The sequence below is a fragment of the Fusarium fujikuroi genome, chromosome FFUJ_chr02 (assembly GCF_900079805.1).
Source record: "Fusarium fujikuroi IMI 58289 draft genome, chromosome FFUJ_chr02".
NCBI classification, from domain to species: Eukaryota; Fungi; Ascomycota; class Sordariomycetes; order Hypocreales; family Nectriaceae; genus Fusarium; species Fusarium fujikuroi.
The window spans coordinates 1,242,345-1,258,543 of record NC_036623.1 but is presented as its reverse complement, the minus strand read 5'-3'; the positions used below and the strand labels follow the sequence as shown (position 1 = coordinate 1,258,543).

At 49.3% G+C, this 16,199-nt stretch overlaps 6 protein-coding genes; 3 read left to right on the top strand and 3 right to left on the bottom strand.

Moving 5' to 3' along the window:
• Positions 1-129: 129 nt before the first annotated feature.
• Positions 130-946, top strand: FFUJ_04897 (probable DNA replication complex GINS protein PSF2; the record flags this gene model as incomplete). XM_023571762.1 has 2 exons in its annotated part: positions 130-243; positions 302-946. The coding sequence occupies 2 exons, from the start codon at positions 130-132 to the stop codon at positions 944-946; spliced, it is 759 nt and encodes a 252-aa protein (XP_023426012.1).
• A 199-nt stretch (positions 947-1,145) lies between these two features.
• FFUJ_04898 (SRP40-Suppressor of mutant AC40 of RNA polymerase I and III) lies at positions 1,146-3,552 on the bottom strand (the record flags this gene model as incomplete). XM_023571761.1 has 2 exons in its annotated part: positions 1,146-1,545; positions 1,595-3,552. The coding sequence occupies 2 exons, from the start codon at positions 3,550-3,552 to the stop codon at positions 1,146-1,148; spliced, it is 2,358 nt and encodes a 785-aa protein (XP_023426011.1).
• A 1,406-nt stretch (positions 3,553-4,958) lies between these two features.
• Positions 4,959-6,247, top strand: FFUJ_04899 (related to aminopeptidase; the record flags this gene model as incomplete). XM_023571760.1 has 3 exons in its annotated part: positions 4,959-5,135; positions 5,188-5,928; positions 5,981-6,247. The coding sequence occupies 3 exons, from the start codon at positions 4,959-4,961 to the stop codon at positions 6,245-6,247; spliced, it is 1,185 nt and encodes a 394-aa protein (XP_023426010.1).
• A 323-nt stretch (positions 6,248-6,570) lies between these two features.
• On the bottom strand, positions 6,571-8,256 carry FFUJ_04900 (related to nuclear assembly factor NAF1; the record flags this gene model as incomplete). The annotated part of the gene is made up of 1 exon (XM_023571759.1): positions 6,571-8,256. The coding sequence occupies one exon, from the start codon at positions 8,254-8,256 to the stop codon at positions 6,571-6,573; it is 1,686 nt and encodes a 561-aa protein (XP_023426009.1).
• Positions 8,257-8,765: 509 nt separating this feature from the next.
• Positions 8,766-10,775, top strand: FFUJ_04901 (related to mannosyltransferase; the record flags this gene model as incomplete). XM_023571758.1 has 4 exons in its annotated part: positions 8,766-8,839; positions 8,916-9,174; positions 9,230-9,649; positions 9,696-10,775. 4 exons carry the CDS (start codon positions 8,766-8,768, stop codon positions 10,773-10,775), a joined length of 1,833 nt encoding a protein of 610 aa, XP_023426008.1.
• Positions 10,776-12,197: 1,422 nt separating this feature from the next.
• On the bottom strand, positions 12,198-14,725 carry FFUJ_04902 (related to GAL4-like transcriptional activator; the record flags this gene model as incomplete). XM_023571757.1 has 3 exons in its annotated part: positions 12,198-13,649; positions 13,701-14,440; positions 14,488-14,725. The coding sequence occupies 3 exons, from the start codon at positions 14,723-14,725 to the stop codon at positions 12,198-12,200; spliced, it is 2,430 nt and encodes an 809-aa protein (XP_023426007.1).
• Positions 14,726-16,199: the final 1,474 nt, after the last annotated feature.

Here is a 16,199-nt window from a genome sequence, read left to right as displayed (position 1 = left end):
TGGTGGGGTTGACATAGATGACATGACACGCCGAGCAGCCTGGTAGTTAGTGAGGGGCATTCTATGAAAACCTCCAATTTATATCCTACCTACAACTCGAGATACCAAACTTCCATTGGACCACACGAAATGGCCTTACCGCTTCCTTCAGGGCTCACCCCCTCAGAAGTCGCATTTCTATGTGAAATGGAACTCGTCACTGTTGTTCCTCGCCAACGGCTTGAGAGCATTGATCTTCTATCGGTGAGCGCGTCCCTGTCGCGTTCATACAAGCTCGACGCTGACCTGACCTGTTACACAGGGAACGACACCGACTCTACGGCCGCCGCACAGAAGTAACTTACCTTTATGGCTTGCGATACTGTTAAAGAAACAACGGCGCGCGAATATTGTTCCTCCCCCTTGGCTTCATCCCGATTCGTTACGCGATATTGTCCACCACGAAACCATGGTCGATCCTAAAGGATGGGCGCCACCACCACCACCTCCGGTGCGGGCAGATAGCCAAGGAAATGCGAGACGGCTAGATCCCTTTGTCGATAACGACGTAGTACTGTCGCCGCCGTTTCTTCCATCCTGTACATCAGATGCGCCTTCGGGTGCCCTGCCATATCACTGGTTCGAAGTCGCAGAAATGCTCCTCGCCCACGCCTCCGATGATGTTGCTTCCTCTTCAGAAGTCCGTTCGCTACTTCGGGATCTACAAGAAGTCAGAGCAGCAAAGATGCGATCCAGTACCGCTCAACTTGAGGGTGGGGTCGACGGTGTCATGAGCCTACGAGGAGTTGGAGCCATGGAACTTGCAGAGAGCAGAGGATTCGTCGTCGGCGTAGTAGAAGGTGTGAGGAAACTCGGTGCAAGCACAGAAGCCACACGGAGAGACGAGGAGGAACAAGGTGGTGGTGATGAATCGGATGAGGCGAGCGACGAGGATATGGGACTATGATCACCGTCCATCTAGACTGAGCGAAGAATTACGAATTCACGAAAAAGGGCTGAAGCATACATGGCGCAATTAAAAGGAAAACGACTTGTAAGTCGATTATTATTCTATACCAATTCTTCCCAAAGTTCCTGTCTAATGTCTAATTCAAAACATAGCCCATTGTTTTAAACTCCATGAAATGCCAAACATCGCTACCAACTCATACCTGCGCTGCCGTCTGATCAAGGGCCAGCCTATGCTTGGCAAGTCGCGCAGGATGGATTCGAACCCTCCCGCCAGTGGGAGGCTGAAGATGAGGTGCCAGCACCTCCCAACTTGCGCCCTGCAACAAGGCTCCCATAAAGTCCTCGCGCATATCCAGTCCTGTCTCTCTCAGATATCTCTCAGGATCAGCAGCTGCTTCTTGCAAAAGCTCCTCAGACTTGAAGAAACGAGCCCAATCCTTGTGCCACTCACTATGACACTGGTGGCATCCTCTCCCCGGGTTGTGAGGACAGGGATGAACCTCGTAACACTCATATCCTACAGAATGAAACTGCTCGTACCAGTCATAATGGCGACGAGCTCTAAGTCCGGAGCCGTGCATACCTGGGATTTCACTGGAATTTTTAGTTGGCGTTCAGGGAATGAATGAATGTCTTGACTCACGGATCATAAGATGGCCAGATCAGCGGGCTGATTTCACCTGAGGATGGATCGTCCATAGGAGTGGCCATCATCGCGTATGCGACTGGCTCGTTTCTCACAGGACTAGGCTCATCGGAAACTGAGGGACCAGAGTTCCAGGCCACAGGTTGCCGAGGCTCAGAGGCAGAGCGTGTGGTCGTGATTGTGGTTGTCGAAGTTTCAACAACCATGCGCGGTGACAAAGAGCGTGTCTTCTTTATTCTTGCTGCGGGAGCGTCCTCATCACCGTCACAAGACCTCTTACGCTTTGCCACGACGCCTTCTGAGTGGGCGGGAGGAGTGTCCAATCGTCCAATAGACTGAACAGGGCCTTGGAATGAGCTTCTCAGTGGTCCGATAAGGCTGTCGTTCTCCCCACGACCGATTTGAGCAACATATCCGCTATAGCCGATGGCCGGAACTTTGATATCTGCAGGACGACTTGGTCGTCTAGGGCGGCCATCGAGCCTGGGCGAATCAAATCCAGCAAGGCATGTAGAACGGTTCCTGGCCCTGGACATGTCGCTCACCATCGCCCACGCGCCTGTATCATCGCGTACAATGGTGGAAGCGTCAGCAGCCGGCCCTGAATTGTACTCATCGTCGGCCTCATATCCGCTTGGATACTCTTGGGCGGACGAGGAACCAGCAGCAATCAGAACACCTGAGGACCCAGGAGGATCAGAGGGGCCAGAGGGCCCAGAAGGCCCAGAGCATGGTCCTCCTGGTGCATCATCATCATCGTTCCCATCGTCTCCCTCCGAATCTGATGAACTTTCAGAGCCGGTAAATACCGTGTTGTCATCAGTGTCCTCAGAGGGTTCATAACCACTGGTACCTCCGCTTCCACTTGATTCATCCTCAGATCCATCACTTGGGGTATCGCCAGAACAGCCGTCGCCATCGCTTTCATACTCGTCGCTACTCGGCTGTTCGTGACCTGTGGCGATAAGTACGTCTATCTTTATCGTGTCGGGACTTGGATGGTTTGGACGTGGAGAAGTTCGAGTAGGTGAATTCGGCGAAGAGGATTCTGTGTCCGGGTTTGAGCTCGAGCCGGTGCTCGAGGATGGAATGGCATTGGTTGGCCCAGCTGCCAAAGGCCTTGGGGTTCCAGGCGCCTGAGTTTCCGATGAAGGCGAAGATGATGATGAGGAGGATCCTGAACTCGAGCTTGAGCTGGAGTGCTCATCTTGATCAGAAGGAAAGGCTGGTGGAGGGGAAGGGGATGTATATGGCAGGGATGAAAGCTCCGAGCTGGAGCTGGAGCCTTCGCTGAGATGACGGCCCTGACCAGAAGGGCCCGCTGCAGATGATGAAGATGTTCGTTCCGACCTCGAGCTTGCAAGCTGGTTCTGGCCCGAAACTTGTGCTTCCCGGTAAGCTGCACCGTTATGGGTGTTGAGCTTGATTATTCCCCTTGTTGGAGCTTCAGGCTCATTCTGGTCAGAGGGAGTTGAACCTGCTGAGCTTGAACTTGAACTAGCTGTTGTGCTAGGGCTTAGGGACGGAGTAGCAATTGCTGCAGCAGGAGTTGCAGCAGAGGAAGATGAACTCGCTGCTGCTGTGTTCGAGCTTGAGGGCTGATCCTGGTTTGAAGGGCCAGCAGCCGAAGTGCGTGCAGCGTAATTCAGTTTTAGCCTGACTCTCTTTTCTCTGTTAGCAATATTAGCAGTGCCGCCGAGCCTTTGAACAACATCCTTGAATGGCAAGGGCTCAGGGTCCGCAACTAGGGAACGTCCTTGGCAATCTCTATCAGATTCAAGGCTCGCCATCAGAGGAGGGGCATTGTTAAGCCTGGAGCGGGCTCGGGTCAGTCGCATAGCCCTTGGTTCAGGAGCAGTAGGATTTTGGGGTCTAGGAGGAGGCCTGGGGTTTTGGGGCCTTGGAGCAGCCTTGGCTTTACCCTTCCCCTTTCCCTTTGGATTCTTGTTCGGCATTATGATTATTGTTGTGAATAGGTTCGATAATAGATTGGGTGTTCGACAAAGCTCTGCTTTGCCAGTAACGTGATGGGTTGTGATACTGAATTATCGAACATGTTTGGAACTGAGAAGACACAGCGTCTCTTATATATTTTCCTCATCATGGCAATTGAATGTAATGACATGTTCTGGCTGTGAACAATGATCTATTGCTTATGAAGCTCTTTTCCTAATAAACAAAGGCTATGTATTTCATGAACATTGTAGATATCAAAGACAAAGTAAATGCCTTGTCTCAAGATATCATGGACGCTTGAAGATATTTCACGTTCGTTAATGAAGAAATATGTGCCAAACAAAGAAGCCGGGTTTCTTTATTCCTCAGGACTAACAAAGAGGCTCAACCACCTGCATTCAGAGCCTGCAACAGATAATTCATATCATATTCACTGGAATACTCACATGACTGAAAGGTCTTCATCAGATGCAAATATCTCATTTGTTTGTAAGTGAAACTACATATGAGTGGTGGGATACGTCTATACCACGGCTTAGCTACAGGTTTTCCGCGTAGCCAGTAGCGAATGAGAGAGAAGCCAACCTTTTTGGATGGTTAACGAACTATTGTTGGCCTTGTTTGAATCATGGAACGTGATGTTGCTTTTGTGCCCCCTAGCTTATGCTGTGGTTGCACCTCTTGTTCACGATTCATCAACCATAATGGCCAGTTCATTAATGGGAGTCAATGAGGCTCTGGACTTGATTTATTTAATGTTTTCCTTCTTAAACAAATCACTGTATCTGGTGATCCCCCATAGCTGTATTGATGGACCCAACTACCGAAGGCCAGACAATTGCCGAAAAACAAGTCCTGGTTTGAGTTCATCATTATGGCCGAAGCTACCCTAGAAGCTCTCATGATATGTTGCAGCCGTTAAAGCTAACGGTGATGTACCTGGGCAACCGAATGTGTATAGATAGAGGTAACATGAGGACCTCTACACAGCCCTGAGACCTACTAGGTAGCGCAATCAGAAACGTGAACGCCTCGCAATGGTAAGCAAGGATTGATACCTTATATATGAGAGAGAGCTATCAGTCAGGGAAGCATACTCATCATATCTTGGCTTGGATGCATATTGCCTGACAGGAAGCAGGTACAGTTGGGGTAGCCCCTCCCTCATGGCAACCGGGTCTCCACACCGCACCTTCCGGGGCAATCACACGACCAAGCCATGACCGCTATCGCCTGAAACGGCAAGTATCTACCTTACGTGATCGTCATGGTATGTATGTACCTGCCTCGCTCGGATCTTATCTCTTCAGGCAGTTCCGCGCGTCTTCGCCTTCTTCATAACCTCTTCCAAACATCATCTATCTTCTTGCCATTCATCGTTTCAATTATCACATTTACAGACACAATGAAGTTCTCACAGGCTTCTCTTCTGGCGGCTTGTCTACCTGCTGTCTCCGCTCGCTTTATCGAAACTGCCGAGGCCGACAACGTCATTCTCCAGCCAGACGAGCTGTTCCTGGTCGAGACCGCCCCCGGCAAGACGCAATGGGTGACTGAGGAAGAGAAATGGGAGATGCGCCGTGTAAGTCTCCTATTACGCTCTCGGCTCCAGATGGGCCACTAACGATCTACAGAACGGCCAAAACTTCATGGATATCACCGAGACACCTTCGCTCGGCTCCAAGCGCATCAACGCCGAGAGCACAGTCACGTTCCCTAAGAAATGCGTTAACCAGGATGATGTCAAGAAGCTCTCCAAGAACCTCGAGAAGAAGAACATGCAGGCCAACCTCGAGAAGTTGACCAGCTTCCACACTCGATACTTCAAGTCCGATTACGGCCTTCAGTCCTCCGATTGGGTTCTTGAGAAGGTCAACCAGATCATCAAGGACGCTGGTGCTGAGGATACTGTTTTCGCAGAGAGCTTCCCCCACACATGGAAGCAACACTCCGTCATTGCGACCATCCCTGGCCAGTCTAACAGCACTGTCGTGATCGGTGCCCACCAGGATTCCATTAACCTCTTCCTTCCTTCCATCCTTGCCGCCCCAGGCGCTGATGACGATGGCAGTGGTACAGTCACTATCATGGAGGTGTTCCGCGCTCTCCTCAACTCCAAGGATGTTGTTAAGGGCAAGGCTCCCAACACCATCGAGTTTCACTGGTACTCAGCCGAGGAGGGTGGTCTGCTCGGAAGTCAGGCTATTTTCAAGTCGTATGAGGAGAATGGCCGCGATGTCAAGGCTATGCTTCAGCAGGACATGACTGGCTATGTCCAGAAGACTCTCGATGCCGGTCAGCCCGAGAGCGTTGGTGTCATTACTGACTTTGTCGACCCTGGTCTGACCAAGTTCATCAAGACCGTCGTCGAGGAGGTACGTTTGTCCAGACTTCTTTGCATGCTCTCATACTAACTCTTATTTCCAGTACTGTAGCATTCCTTGGGTCGAGACCAAGTGCGGTTATGCCTGCTCCGACCACGCTTCTGCTTCTAAGGCCGGCTACCCCTCAGCCTTTGTTATTGAGTCCGCCTTCGAGTACTCTGACCCTCATATCCATGGTACCGATGATAACATTAAGTATCTATCTTTCGACCACATGCTCGAGCATGCTCGCATGACCCTTGGTCTTGTTTACGAGCTTGGTTTCTACGACTTCTCTGACAAGACCGAGGAAAAGTGGAGTGACCTGTAAATGACTGATACTGTGGAATTGTGTTTAAAGAGCAGCTGTCTCCCTTTTTGGATGGGTTGCCTCAATTCAGTTAGCATGAGCAACGGATTAGATATGAGGATACACGCATAGTTAGCATTGAATAAGACCATCTGTTTGAACCCCCCCCCGAAACGTACACCAGCAAAGAGCTCACCAGCTAGTCCGGAAGATTGTCTAGAAGGTTGTAATTAAATCATGAATTTCTAACATAGAAGTTAATTTGCCCTTTTTATCTATACCCCTATAAAGAAAAACCCTGAGCGCCACAGATGACCTACTAACACCCATTGTTTACAGATCGTTTACTGGCCCTGGCCATTTCCACTATTAGGAGGCTGCTGCTGCTGTCCCCAGGGCGACTGTCCGTTCTGCTGTGCTTGCATACTCGACATCAACGCAGCGAAGAATGCCGGGTTGACGAAAGATCCGCCATTCGCAGCCTGTTGTTGACCCTGTGCAGCTGGCCATCCAGGAGGAGGTGGCGGAGCAGCCGCAGCATTGCCCTGAGCAGGTGGTTGAGGCCAACCAGGAATTTGGAAGCCAAAGTTGGGCATCGCTGGTGCTGCGCCTTGAGCTGGAGCTTGAGCACCGGCCCATGGAGCTGGAGGGGCAGCTTGTTGGACATGTTGAGGAGATGCCTGAGGAGGTAGCGAGTAGCCGTCTCTGGGCTGGTTGAAGCCTCCTCTTCCACCACGTCCAGAACCTCGTCCACGACCTCCACGCCCTCGAGAATCGCCACGGCGTCCTCCTCGCTGGTTAAAGTTTCTGCTCGATGGAGGCTCGTAGATCTCTGTTGTAGAAGGGCCGGAACCATAACCGGGAGGTCGTGCTAGGGGCTTATAGGGGCCGTCATCGTCATCGTCGTAGTTGAGACCTCCGTCCGGTCGCGACTCTTGTCGCAGAGGATGAGGTTCCTTGCCTCCCCTGGAGGGGTCCTTCTTCCACTTATCCTTCTTCTTCTGCTTGATCGCTCGCTTATACTCGGCCTCCTTTTCGTCGTCTGAAAACTCCATCTCGTCATCGCCGACTTCCTCATCGTGAAGGTTACTGGCGTCTGAGCCCTTCATGTTCTTCAATGGCTCGGTAAAGACATACGCGGCGTGGTCGGTAGGGTAGTACACTGTTTGGCCGACTTCGAGTCCTAAATCTTTGATATCCTGGTCTGATGTGAAGCGCACGGTATACATAGGCTGCAGAACCTTTCCGATCGTATCTGCAATGGCACCGATGACGACTCGCTCAGCTGTGCAGAGCACGGATCCGGAATCAAGAACCTGGTACTCGCCAGGCGTGAATGCCTTGATCAACATCATGTTCTCCACAATATGCTCTATGGCTCCCAACTCCTCCATCTTCATCTCGGATGTAATTGTGACATCAGGCTTGGGAATTACTTCTTCAGGAATCTCATTCTTTGTTCGGACCTGGGTGGTTCTTGAACTAGTAGCTCCTCGATCGCCCTCATCATCAGATCCTCCTTCAGCCTGCATGAGCAGGCGCGCGGTCTCTTCAACGCCCAAAAGTTCGTAACCTTCGTTGTCATCAGAGTCTTCGTCGGATGAATCAGAGCTGCTTGATTCTGAGGATGATTCGTATGGAGAAGAGTCGACTTCCCATTCGGGGTTATCGCCCTGGTCGTTCTGAAGTGGCACGGTCTCGGTGTTTTCTGTGGGAGCTGGTTGAGCAGCTTGGGTGGGGTTTAGACCGCCGATGGCGGCCTCGAGGGCACCTGTGAGAGAAGGAGGGCTTTCGGGTTGATCGACTACCATAGCATCTGAGTCTGCGACTGGTGCGGGCTCAGCCTCAGAGGGCTTGGCTTCGGTAGCAGCAGATGCTGAAGGCTGGTCTTTAGGGTTATTGGGAACAGCATCCGTGATCTCGGTATCTTGAACGCTTGCAGCAGCAGCAGCTAGAACATCGGCAGGCATGGGCGGAAGGGTCTCGTTGGGTTTGGCCTGGCCGAGGCCGGGGATTTGAAAACCGGACATGTTGTATTGCGGTCGCTTTACTATATAGTGTCTTGAATAAAATGATGGATGGAATATTACTCTTGGCTCATTAGAAATAGATGAGATGGTAAAAACCAAAAGACAGATCTGAATGCGACAGGCGCAAAGGTTAAGTTGAAGAAAAGCAGAAAGTTTCAGAGCGCCTCTTCCTCATGGGTAAAAGACCCTTCCATGCTAGCGCTAGCAAGAAAAAATCAAGGTGAACAATAAAGTGGAACCGGTCTCCCGGCGCTAGTACCCCACAACACATGCTTCACCGTCGGTGAGCCACGCGCCTCGGTTAAGCCTTAAAAGGCACCTGCTTTAATAAAATGTTAGTGCTAGTGTTAGTTAGTGCTATAGCAGGGCCCCTTCCCCAACTGTTGAAGGAAGCTCCAAATTCCATACCCACCCACATCTTGTCTACCCACTTACTATGACATGACGACAACATTCCTTTCCTTGTAAACCATCATCAACTCACGTCGAAGTCAAAGTCGACAGCAACGATGGCTCCAGGTACAGCTCAACAGTCGCAGCAGCGGCAGTTTGTGCATCCCACCGCTAGTCATGCCAAGAAAAAGTATGTAGAATACCTACCTAGGTATTTCATCCCACTTTGAGAGCTCTCAGTACTGACCATGCCTTTCTCAATTTAGAGCTCCAAGCGCATATTCTATGCAGCCGATTTCCGCCTTCTACTGGTTCTTCGGTGCCGCTCTCGTGTCCGCCTGGTTCGCACCGATTCAAGATTGCGATGAGACCTTCAATTACTGGGAACCGACTCACTACTTGTCCCATGGCTATGGCCTTCAGACGTGGGAATATTCTCCAGACTATGCTATCCGCAGCTGGCTCTACATCGCCTTCCACGCCTTTGTCGGCAACGTGCGTCGAATATTTCCTCACTCGAACAAGGTGAGTTGCATACGATGAAATATACAAAAGAGGTCCATTGACGCCGAATCTTCAGGTTGCTGAATTCTACTTTGTACGGTTTGGGCTGGCTTTTGTGTGCGCCATCACTCAAACGATCCTCTTCATGGTCACTAGTACCACACTCAACAGCCGAATTGGCCTCTTCTTCCTCATCGCGACCGTTGCCAGCCCCGGAAACTTCCATGCAAGCACTGCTTACCTTCCATCGAGCTTTGCCATGTATCTGGTCACTGTTGGAGCTGCAGCTTTCATGAACTGGCGAGGTGGTCTCAAGACTTCTCAGGGAATGTTTTGGTTTGCTGCTGCTGGAATTTTGGGATGGCCCTTTGCTGCGGCGCTTTGCGCGCCCTTCATGCTCGAAGAACTCATCCTGCTTGTATTTGGCGACAAGACAGCGTTGTGGGAAGCATTTGTTCGCATTGGCCGTGGTGTAGTTTCTGCAATCTTGCTTCTTGTGAGTCTCGTATTTCCCTGCTTCATGGTAGATCTGACATCTCTAGGCCGGCGACTACTTTGTCAACCTCTTCTTCTACAAGAAGGCGGTTTCTGTGACATGGAACATTGTCAAGTATAACATCTTTTCGTCAAACCATGGTCCAGAGCTATATGGAACAGAACCTTGGACATTCTACTTCAAGAATCTGGCTTTGAACTTCAACCTCTGGTTTGTTCTGGCTCTTGCTGCTCTGCCTCTCTTCATACTCCAGAAGATCATTTCACCATCTGGCCAAGGGTTTCAGACTGGGTTAAGAACCGTCGTGTTCCTCTCCCCCTTCTACATGTGGCTGGCTATCTTCAGCGCACAGCCTCACAAGGAAGAAAGGTTCATGTATCCGGCCTATCCTTTCCTTGCGCTCAACGCAGCCATTTCTCTTCATATGATTTTGACTGCTTTAGGCAACTCTGATCCCAAGTCCCTTGTTGGAAAAATTCCTGCCAAGCTGAAGCTCCTGATTGTTACTCTCACTATTATTCTGTCTATCGATGTCGCTCTTTTCCGTGTCTACGGTATCTGGTCCGCTTACTCTGGACCTATGAAGATTTACTCTCCCCTGTGGGATGGAACAGATGACAAAGAGCCCTTTGGCCGCGAGGAGGACACCGTCTGTTTTGGAAAGGAGTGGTATCGTTTCCCCTCATCTTACTTTCTGCCCAGGGATATGCATGCCAAGTTTGTCCGCTCCGAGTTTAGAGGTCTTCTGCCCGGTGAATTCGCTGAAGCCGAGACTGGTTTCGGCTTTTGGAGTGGCACTTGGCTTCCAACAGCGGGTATGAATGATCACAACGAGGAGGATTTGGGCAAATACACTGAGCTCCCCGCGTGTGCGTTCTTGGTCGACACTCAATACCCAGAGAGAAACGACCCTCTGCCGCCAAATGAACCCGACTACATTGCAGATGAGAAGAACTGGGAAATTGTCAAGTGCGAGCCTTTCCTTGACGCTGCCAAGACACATATGCTCGCAAGGACTCTTTGGGTTCCTGATGCGTCATTCATCCCGGACAAGTTCAAGAGAAAATGGGGTAGGCACTGTTTGTTGCAGCGAAAGAAGGCTGCTGAGCCTGCTGCTGTCAAATAGAAAGCTTTCGGGATTTTGCGAGCGAGCGACTGCGTTAATAGTGAAAAGATAGAAAGTACTAATCTGCCAGATAGATAGAACAGGCCGAATAAAATTGGATAGTACTCAAATAGTAAATAGTTCAGTAGTGCTCATGCATGCATTGTGCGTTACATCACTTCATGTCTTATCCCTACCGCCTGCTGTGGTACTCTTTACCAAACAAATAAAGCGAGTGAGGGCCTCGAAATCCTTGATTTCAACACATCCAGGCTATTTTCAGAGGGTCATGGTCACACACAACGGCAGAGCCCTACCCTTGTAAAAGTGTCTGGTACCACGAAAGGCATGTATCTTTCCGAAGAGCCTCAGGTACCAGCCCGTCGGTTGTATTCATACACTCATGATGAGCGATGCTCTCCTTTGATACGAGGCTCTTAGATCCACAATTATTGCTGGGATTATGAGTATAGAATCGAGTACTTACGCGAAGGATATCGTGGTACTGAGCTAGGTTCTTGTCAATACGACCAATCCTCCACATTCTCGAGTCCGGGCACGCCTCTTGCCTTAGCAATAATCTTGGCATCAGATCAGTGCTTCAACCTTGGTTTGGAGCAACCTCCTCAGGTGGCAACATCTCGTATATCGCTTGTATGGCGACCAGTCATGTCCATAATGCAAACATTTCACAGCTGCAGCCTTCACAATAAGGAAACTGGCAAGTAAGTGAAAATGCAGACAGTCTTGGCACGAAGAACCCAAAATAAAACCAATGCTGAACAAGAGTCACACAGCTGCTACAGGATTGATGATGTCCAAGACTATTTTCGCCGCCTGAGGTCAGTCGAGCAACTTGCACTTGTATCATGATCTCAGCGGCACACTTGAGTTGAGTAGGATCGAGAAAACAAGATTGAAAGGCTTTGATGCAGTGGAGGTCAGCCGAAGTGCTACCGCCAAGGCGAAATGATACTTTGACTATAGTAACAATATATGTCGATGTCAGCTTGTGATATAACTTAGCGTAATAGAAATAGCATACAACAGGGTGCATATGCAAAGGGCGTGTTTCTAGTTTGCGGGGAATGCCCAGACGCAGCGCATTCGTATCAGACAATGCATCGTGAGGAGAGCCTAAACCTCTGATGGCTGTATCTCTCCGGTAGCTTTACATACTCAAGTGAGCGTGCCACATACTGAAGCAACCGAGTGATCTCTTTGAAGTAGGAAGTTTGATATAGATAGATCACTGATTCATGGTCGCTATCAAATCAGCACCGACTGTCACTCCAAGTAGTGCATTGTACGTCTGTTTCGTATATACTCTATCAAATCCTAATCCAAGAACAAGGAGAAGGAAAGTCAAGTCCGATATATTGCCCTAAAATAGTAGAGAAACCAATAAACCCCCTTGAACAGAAAAAGAGGTCGAGTAAACGACTAGTCTTCCATATCGAGAACAGAAATATCCGCTCCTGTGTTTAGAAAGTCGAACGTAAATAAAGAGTCATCTTCAGTTCGTAAACCATGATCATGGTACACTGCAGGAATATCCAAGTATTCCTCTTGGCAGGACATTCTTGGTCTCTTGGTGAGGTGGTCCGCTTCCTCAGATTGTCGCTTCTGTTGAACAGGCCAGGACATTAAGACTGGGGTGTTACTTAGTCCGATGCTTTGACCCACGTTTGTAAACCACGGTGAGCCGCTGGCGGAGTCCTCCAGTGGCTGAGTAAATGGCAAGAGAAGAGAAGAACTTGAGACGGCTTCACTGGTAGAACTAACTGTTGAAAAGTTCTCTTGACCTGGTGGTGTGCCTCTAAAAGAGCTCACCACACTTTCCTGTAAAGAGCTGGAAGATCTTGTTGAATGCAGGCTTGGCAGGTCGTTGAAGGCTAAAGAAGGGGTCTTGTCTGCTTCAGGCGATCGTTTCTGGCGCACAACTCTAACCAATAGACCCAGGATTCTACTAAAACTTAATGCGAGGTTGTCAACATGGGCTTGCTCGGCAGCCGTTGCAAATCGATCCCGAAGAGCTTCCAAAATTGTTATTTCCTCTTCTGGCCGACCGGGGGTGCCATCCGCTTCTCCTATTGGCTGCAATAAGGTATCCTTAGCAACTATGAAAGCAGCCGCTAGTGGGAAAGTTGCAGCCAACCGAGGAAGGGATGAGGTCGCAGACTCATCACTTCCAGACACAGCGGGTTGACTTCGAGAATTTCTCTTCGTCTTTCTGGAGCTAGCGTGGTTGAGAGATTTGTCTTGGCCTAGTATCTCTTTCAAAGTCTCAGAAATGCGCAAATCAGGCTTTGTACCTGTAGCCAGTAAGAAAACAAGACAGCATGCTTTGGCATCCTTGAACGGCTGAGTAGACCTCGTGTCACCATTATCTTTACTTAAACAGATCCTTGTTGCGAAGAAAGATAACATGAGAGAGAGTGTTTCAGTGGACGTCAAAGCCATCTGCATGATGCTATGAGTCGAAGACCACTGTTCCAATCTTTGTTGTAACTGTGCCAGTACCTGGTGGTGCCTCGAAGGATGTAAGTTGGGTGCACCGGCCGCATGGAAGGCCTGGTAAACTTCATCCTGAAGTTTCGCAAGCTCTAGGCGAGCTAATAAATCGGGTGTTACTGTTTCGGTTTCGTCAAAGGAAGGGGGTATGCCGGAATCATAGCCTGGTAGCCAGGCTGTAGACCCACGGAATATTGCAATATTTTTATCTCTGATATATAATGATCTAAAAACTTTGTGTCGTTCCAATATGTCTTCGGGTGGAAGGCCATCGGAAGATGCATTGCTTTGATGAAGACCCATGGTGCGAGCCAGTAGACAGGCTTGGGCGAAGACGAGTTCTGCAAGCGAAGTCGTGCTGTACTGCTCGGCCACGTAACTCTGCCGCAATAGTCAGTTCATTTTCACAATAAGAGCCGAGATGGATCTTACCAAAAGAGCAAGTGCTTGGACATTAACGAGCCTTGGTGTTAAGAATACTCGAGGGTTATTGACAGCCATTTTCAATGTCTGCAGGAGTGTTTGGACAAAGTGGCTGTTGCCCTGAATCGTGGGTTCTTTCTTGATGCCGAGAAGAATAATCACATTGAAACAGACAGCCCAACCTTCATCTGCAGGCCCAATAGGTTGTGAATAGATTCGGTCGACGTGGGGTTGGAAATTAGATCGCACAAAGATATCAGTTGCATAATCGACATTCTTGAAGAAAGGACCGATGACAAGGCTGAGGAACTGTCGAGGTGGGAGACATATACCGACAGGATGAGACAGCATGTCTATGTGAGGTTCGTTACTTGCCTCATTGAGCATCTCTTGCAAAATCATATGCTCAGAAACAGTATTTCCCCCAGAGTTATTGTTCTCCGAGGCACAAAATAATGGATGGTCGATAAATTCCCTGCAAAGGGCATAAAGAGAGCATGGTCCATGATAACGATCAAGTGATTGTGATGTGTTTCTGACAATATGCCGGTTTGTGTGGGGGGTTGACGTCGGATCCGTCCCAGAATGGTTCTCGAGGATCCATTCCTCAGCAGGAAGGGATAAAGATCTTACACTACTCCCACCTTTGACGAGTGATGTCAAGTCAGAGAGATCATTCTGGATGCTGTGCAGTTGGCCTTCGAGCGTCTCGAAGTTTTGACACCTGAAACACAAATAGGTTTGTAAGCCTTTGTGCACCAGTCATGGGGGAAACAAATGGCGCTTCCGGACTCACAAGAGTTTGACATGGTTGACGCGCTTGCCGGGAGACGAGTATCGACACTCAACACCGTCTCGCTTGCAACTTTCACATTGCGGCCGTTCTCTTCCACATCTAATTTTCCGTGCTCGGCAGTGCGCACAAGCCAAGTCGTGTGTAGACCACATTTGCGGCTGTTTCCTTTCTCGTCAGTCAATGCTAGCAAGTTCATTGGTGCTTTTAAACAAACCTCTTTGCCCTGGTTATTCCACATTTTGTTCTTGGTTGCAGATTAAAAAGAGTCAAAAGCTCCGGGATTCGATCACTTTTCAATGAAAGATACAAGGATATAGATGAGTGGCCAAGCACTGGATGCATACAGTCATTTGACAGGTCTGAAAGAGGGGGAGCAGGCTCGTTAGGAGGACAAGAATCGCGGTACGACAACCGATATCATTACGTGAGAAATTATCTTAAGAAACAGGCCAGCGAAACGTTCAAAGGAACGATTTACCTCGAGGAAGATGTGGAGGTCTTGTCTCCCCCACGGCAAGACAGTGGCTTGCTCGCTGGCATAATGATGATCAAGGCCGCGATACCGCCAGCTCCATCGGTACAAGCATACAAATCCGTGTACATCCATGGTAGCTTAGTCGATGGATTCGAGGTTACACACTTCGTCATATCGTGGGTGACCCCGTAAGTCTTTGCCTAGCTATTGGTATCGCTACATCTTGCGTATGGGCGCCGGACTCGGGGGCGCCGCTCTGATGGCAACACAGAAATGTCTTGCAGAAAATTGGCGCTAGAGTCTTGACAAGGGGGGTATTAGAGGTCTCATGTTGGTAAGAAAACAAAGGATTACAAAGAAGAACTCTACACTTGTAAACGCTTTGATGGAGGTTGAAATGTATGAGCCAAGTTCAGCAGTCAGCTTTACCCGGATGAAAGGAAGGTGTGTACTTCCTACCTACCTAGTACCTACTTACCCGCATTTTCCATTGAGGTAGGTAGTACCTGACCCAAGCTAAGGTACTCCTTCCAACATTAATTGTAACCCAACGTAGGTATGGAATTAGCGGGCCAAGCACCTTCCTTTCAGATACCAACCTTAAGGGAGGTACGACTTACATAGGCCCCCAGAATTACTTAAGCTTTTGCGTCATATCAAACTCGGGCTTGATGATCTTGGCACTTTTGTCCTTCTTCATTTTCCATCATCAACAAGGCTTGAACAACTCATTGGAGACTTGACGATTATCAATTTTACAAGGATCCTCCGTTTTTGCATACACGAAGTAAACGACAGCCTATGATGATTTGCGGTGCTCATCCTTGCCGCGGCGGGCTAGAAAAGCTGAAGATTGCACTGCCGGCACATGTTTCACGCACATGCTACAGGGCCAAATATGGCGCTATGCATCCTTTGACAGACATCCTGCATTTATAATGCCTGGTTTACTCTGTACACGCCTCCATTTCTCAGTCAGAGAAATGGCGGAGGAGATCGCCTAAGAGCAATAGAATCGCAATCAATCACTTCATACTGATACCGATTTCGAGTTTCGAGAACCGAAAGATCTGGGCCATTGAACACTGTGTATCGACATAGTAGCTCAACTTCTTCCGCGTGTCCTGTGCCACATTGTCGAGGGTCTGTCTTGAACTGCTCAAAAGCTTAATCTGATTCTTGACCACGGCCCTAATTCTGCAACTGGGTGAGAAAGATACGAGTATTAATTGGGTAG